At 41.6% G+C, this 5,666-nt stretch overlaps 1 protein-coding gene across 2 annotated transcripts; it reads left to right on the forward strand.

Moving 5' to 3' along the window:
- Positions 1-347: 347 nt before the first annotated feature.
- LOC109464221 (neutral cholesterol ester hydrolase 1-like) lies at positions 348-4,547 on the forward strand. 2 transcript variants are annotated; one of them, XM_019761156.1, is made up of 5 exons: positions 348-454; positions 1,014-1,155; positions 1,833-2,076; positions 2,644-2,707; positions 3,632-4,547. In XM_019761156.1, exons 2-5 carry the CDS (start codon positions 1,021-1,023, stop codon positions 4,374-4,376), a joined length of 1,188 nt encoding a protein of 395 aa, XP_019616715.1. In that variant the 5' UTR covers positions 348-454; positions 1,014-1,020; the 3' UTR covers positions 4,377-4,547. The 2 variants fall into 2 exon arrangements, with proteins under 2 accessions (XP_019616715.1, XP_019616716.1); XM_019761157.1 differs by having other exon boundaries at positions 1,052-1,155.
- The last annotated feature ends 1,119 nt before the right edge of the window (positions 4,548-5,666 follow it).

Consider the following 5,666-nt stretch of genomic DNA (forward strand, 5'->3'; position numbering starts at 1 on the left):
CAATCTATTCTTGCCTTCATGGCTGCGTTTAAATTTATTTGTCTCAGGACTAAAATTTTAGACCCTGAAAATGTACTCTAAAGTACCGACTTGGTATGTCATCTGTCGCTCAAATGCATTTTTGACAAATTCTATACGGCACATATATCATGGGTGACTAGGATGACGGTAATTCAGCGGTATGAATTTGTATGACTGGGAGGACGGGGAATTCGTATCACTACTTTTCTGATGAATAGAAATAGGTTATCAGAAAAGTAGTGGGACATTTGCAGGCCGCTGAACATTATTTGGCACGCTTCCCGCGCCCCGCCCCTCGTGACCTTATAACCCCAGTCTTGCAGTTAACCAAGATGGCGGCCATTCGGATGTAATACATGTGGAGCGATCACAAATAGTGGCGGTACGACTCGCGAAGGGGCCGGTTGACGAGCAAAACAAACCGGAACGCTAGGTAAGGCTGTTAGGAATCTAGGGACGTGCAGGCACACTTGGCTTCCAGCAAAGGAGAGTACTTCTTAGCTGTTTTTAATCATGGCCATGACCACGGCCTCGCCGTACAATGGTACAAAGGTCGACTCTGAGAGTCAGTTCTGTTTCTACTGGCGTCACAACAAATCTATGTTCCACGATCTCATACCTTCGTAAAATAACTTTCTTATGACTAGGAAACTCCTGATTATGCAAATATGATCCTCGATTGCATAAATTATATCTTTTGATCATATTCTACACCAAAAGACAGTCTTGTCTTAACAAATAATGCCATTAAATCATTTCCCGATTTATGAACTGGCACTGCAGGTATGTACTGAGTTCATATTGCGTCGTGGAGCTTCGGTAGCCTGGATGCAATCCTTTGTATTGTCGCTATCTACAACGGACAACCCAGGCTTAGAGCCAGGCCAGAGCCTAGAACGACGTGCCCTTTTTTTTGGAACTGGCGATTTACCAATGAACGTGTGGATGTCATCCATAAAATAAGTTCGCTGTGGCCTAACTTTTTCTTACAGAATAAGTATGAAATCGGTTGTGGTGATCGCCGCTGCAGTGTTGTTCCTGGCCTACTACTGTAACGAGCCTGTTCCAGACGGAGTCACCCAGCCTTGGGTCTACGCCGCCATGGGAATATACTTCAGGACACTCGGTCACGTGGTGAGAACTTAAAGCCATGTCATTTACATCGTTTTACATGTAAGAGGGGAGGGGGTATTCTTTGAATAGTCGGGCATGTGTTACCCAAATCTCTCTAGTCTCTCTTTAGGCTCTTTCATCCTGTCAACTTTTCTCCGATGTCCCTTCCTCTCCCCATCCCTCTTTCCTGCCCCTCTCTCCCCAACCCTTTACCACGTTTATCTCCCCTTTTTCCAACTCTCTATCTCCCATTTTCCTCTTCCCCTCCCACAATTTTTAATCAATTCTTTCTCTCACTCTCACCTCTTTTCCTCCTTCCCTCCCCAACTCGCTATCTCCTCTCTCTCCTCTCCCTCCCCACTTTCTATCTCCCCTCTCTCTTATCTCCCTCTCATCTCATCCCCTCCTAAGCTCTTTCTCTTCTCGCTCTCCTCTCGCTCTTATCTCCTCCTCTCACCAACTCTCTATCGCCCCATGCCTCTTCTCCCTCTCATCACCTTCCCTAAATCTCTATCTCCCCCTCCCCTCTCCCCAACTCTCTCTTCCTCTCCCTCTAATCTCCTCCCCCTCTTCTCTTCCTCTCCCCAACTCTCTATCTCCCCTCCCTCCCTCCCTCTCTTCCCTTCCCCCCCTCCCCCAAATTCTCTGTCTTCACCTCCTTTTTTATTCCACTGTCTTTTTCTCTGTTTTGTCTCCAGGCGAGACTTGGAGAGAACTTGGGCATAGCCAGGGACGCGCACATTAGGCGGGCCACCATATCCGGAGTGACAAACATCGCCAGGAAGTTCAAGTCCGACCACAGAACTGGTCTGCATGTCACAGACACGACCTTCGACGGGGTCAAAGTAAGGATCTATGAGCCTGCTGCAGTTCACCCTGCTGGAGATAGGAGGACAGGCCTGGTCTATTTTCACGGCGGAGGATGGGCACAAGTGGCGATGGGTGAGTTCTGAGTACAGACATCCTTTTTTTTTTTTTACTAAACAGAGACACCTGGCGATATCGACGCCATGGCTAACAAAACATGTAACGTTAATATACTGTAATGAGTTTCATCAGGTTGATAGAACATACAGGGATTTTCTTTTTAAAAAACCAAAACTTCTCACCTTGCTTACGTTTCGGTGTCTGTCAACACACCTTTCTTAGAGCTTCTGACTGGAGTTTTGCTTCTCGCCGTTATACACGTTTTGGTTGTGTAAACAGAAAATCTTTATATCCTATGTATATATGTCATGTCGATTAATTATTTATAATTTGATCTGATCTGGCAATGTCAAAATTACACGGTATTTTGATGTACAATGGCGGATGGAGGGAGTCAACTCGGTCAAGGCAAGATGACTGACATGACGTGTTGGGACAATATATAGGAAGAAAAGACCTGCAAACGCGTATATATTTATGAGGGAAACAGAAGTAACTATGGCATTATTGGCATCATTGACTTATCATTTACTGTATACTATGTCATGAAAAATATTTCCTCTCTGTACATGTTGTTTCAAGATGATTTGGATGAGTTGATGGCTTACATCCCAAAGCAGCTGGGAAACGTGCTTGTCGCCGTGGAGTGAGTATAATCTACGAACTGTAAAATTTGGGGTCGTGTGCCGTAACGGCAGAGAACCAATAGGTGGTCCTGACATGCCACCGATCTTGTGCCCTTGGGAAGACACGACTTTTCTAACGTATTGCAAGTAAAAATGAGTATTGTCATGCCCTGTATTTGTCCTCTACTTTGTTGGTGGCATAAAACAAGTTGACATAACTTGATTGTGCCATCGCCATGCATGTCTAGCCATGAAATGTCGGAATATAAGGCCATGTTGATTTGATTATATGGATTACATCCTCTGGGAACCCCAAAACCGATGCGAGCGTGCGAAAAAAAGAAATGTTTTGCAAAAGTTGCTTTCGTTTCGAAATCTAAGTGGTCATAAAGGTTGAAAAAAATTACACAAAATAATATTCGGACAAAGTCGGGCAAATAATCTAGTCTTCAACTTCATTTCTTTACATTTTCGTCTTTTTCGTTTGATTATGGCATTCTACAAAATTGGTATCGTTTATCAAATTTTTTTTTGGAACCTACGGTATATATTTGCTTATTTTGTAACTGCTTTGTACGATTCACAGTATGGTTGAAAACTTTTTTTTTTGCAGGCCGAAAATTCATGCGCGAGCGGATGCCATGCCATCCATATAATCAAACCAAGATGGCCTAAAAAAATTGTAGCATGATACTATTATTTGTAGAAGTTGGAGTCCAATTGAAATATTAGTATGATATCAAACTCTTAGTATAATAAAGAAAAGTTAACACGATAATACAGGAACAGTAATTCAATGTAAAATTATTAATTAATTTAAAAATGTGTAAAATGTTCTTTTGTAACGGATTGTATTGGAGGGGTGGTTAGGGAATGCATGTATTCCCGTCTTAATGAAAAGACCTTAAACGATTACTGTTTTCTTTTTTTTTTCTTTTTTTTAGTTTTCGACTGGCTCCCGAGCACCAATTTCCCGCTAGTTTCGACGACTGTCTGGTCGCCACAAAGTTCTTCCTACGTCACGCGGAGGACTACAACGTCGATCCGTCGCGCGTTGGCGTTGGTGGGGACAGCGCTGGCGGTAATCTGGCCGCAGCCGTCGCGATCTCCATGACGAAAGAAAAGGAGTTCCCAAAGTTGAAGGTGCAGGCGCTGTTGTACCCAGCCCTGCAGGCTTTTGACTTTAACACGGCCTCTTACAAGGACTATGGTCACCTGAGTCCTCTAACCACTGATTTAATGATCTCCTTCTGGCTGTGGTATCTGAACGACGATTTATCTTCATTGGAACTCTTAAAAACCAACAACCACACCACAGACGCGTTGAAGAAGTCGCAGTTTGCCGGATACTTAAACCACAACATAGTATCCACCCCTTTAAATAAGAAAGATGTCGAGTTCCCCTCAATAGAAAAGATAGAGACCATTTTGGACCCTCGATTCGCCCCTTTAATGGCTAATGACGCTGACGTAAAGAAGCTCCCCCCTACCTACGTTATGACTTGCGAATATGACGTACTGAGAGATGAAGGCGTGGCGTACGCACGTCGGCTGGAGAAGCTGGGAGTGGCCGTCCAACACGACCACTACAAACATGGCTTCCATTGTTGCTTGATCGATATCAATACGATAGACGTAGCAAGGGAAGCCATGGAAAACTACGTGTCGTATCTCAAGAAAAATCTTTGAGTCACTTCTGTAGCTTAACAATGGTTTTCCACTTTGCGTTCTTGCCATGGCTTCATTTCAAGGATTGACACGTTTGTAGCTTTGATGAATATCTGGATTATATAGAATTATTTTACCTGAGCTATTTTCATTACATTTCAGACCGCTTAGAGAATGTAGAAAGGCATACTTTAAGAAGCAGATACGTCAAAATGAATCCGACCCGACTTACCAGTGCACAAAATGTCATTTTTATACAAAACACAAAGTCTTGAAAAAGTAGAGTGGCAAATCACTGTTACTAGTTATAATTCTGAAGAGTTATTAATAAAGCTGTGCCATTTTTCTTGAACATGACATGTGTATACATTTATAATGTATGAAATTTGGCTGAAATTATTATAAATAAATGACAATACGTACTCTAAAATGTTTTAATATGTTATTTGATTTAGAACAGGTGGGCAGGGGAGATTGGCTAAGAAACGTACGTAATTTATTGCTCAGTGTTGGCCTAAGTGAAGCATGGCTCGAACAAAGTTTGGACAATAAAGAAACATTTCTTGGAATCCTCAAAAAACGATTGACAAAACAGGCAATCGATCATAGGGAAAATGATACCAAGCACCGCCTGGCCACAGCATCATAAAAACCAGATTTCAATTACATTGTACAGGTTACTACTAACCATATGCTATGGTATGTTACAGTAAACTTTTAATGTTAGACCTTAAATATGTAAACTTTCATCAGTACTTAAAAGCATCTTTATTTACAGGGGTATACATAATTGTTTGTTAAACTATAGTAGTGATTATAGTGATTGGTTTATTGAAAAGAACAAAGAGCATACATGTATCATACTTGCAGTAAAAACTGAATTGTGCTGATATTTACAACTTTTGGGATTATACAATACTAGTAGATATAAGAGGGCAACTTACTTACACTTGTAATATACTAGATTTATAAATTTATAAAAACCATCGTCATATTATTATAGCAATATAAGTAAAAAAATATAATTTCTCACGAGTAAGATAACTACTGTCGTTCTACATTAAAATGACTGAAAGTCTTTGAAGTTTTCAAAGTTTGTCTGGTACGAGCGCTAAGGATATGTACAGTTGGCGGCAAGAATTCGATTTGACACAATAAACAATCGATAGTACTGTGATTAGGGTCCAACCCTATAATACTACTGGCCATAGTTTGGGGAGGACATCTGAGGTTATTTCTTGTAGGTCAACTGGACCTGAAGTATTTGTTTGCAGCTCTGCGTTGCCAGTACCTGTCGACACAGTATTCTGC

Source organism: Branchiostoma belcheri, unplaced genomic scaffold, assembly GCF_001625305.1.
Source record: "Branchiostoma belcheri isolate BF01 breed outbred unplaced genomic scaffold, Haploidv18h27 scaffold134, whole genome shotgun sequence".
Classification (NCBI taxonomy): domain Eukaryota; kingdom Metazoa; phylum Chordata; class Leptocardii; order Amphioxiformes; family Branchiostomatidae; genus Branchiostoma; species Branchiostoma belcheri.

Bases quoted from the DNA above. Each gene is read 5' to 3' on its own strand.
- LOC109464221 (XM_019761156.1), top strand. From the start codon at position 1,021: ATGAAATCGGTTGTGGTGATCGCCGCTGCAGTGTTGTTCCTGGCCTAC. The intron at 1,156-1,832 runs GTGAGAACTTAA...TTTTGTCTCCAG, and splicing joins TCAGGACACTCGGTCACGTG to GCGAGACTTGGAGAGAACTT. The intron at 2,077-2,643 runs GTGAGTTCTGAG...TGTTGTTTCAAG, and splicing joins ATGGGCACAAGTGGCGATGG to ATGATTTGGATGAGTTGATG.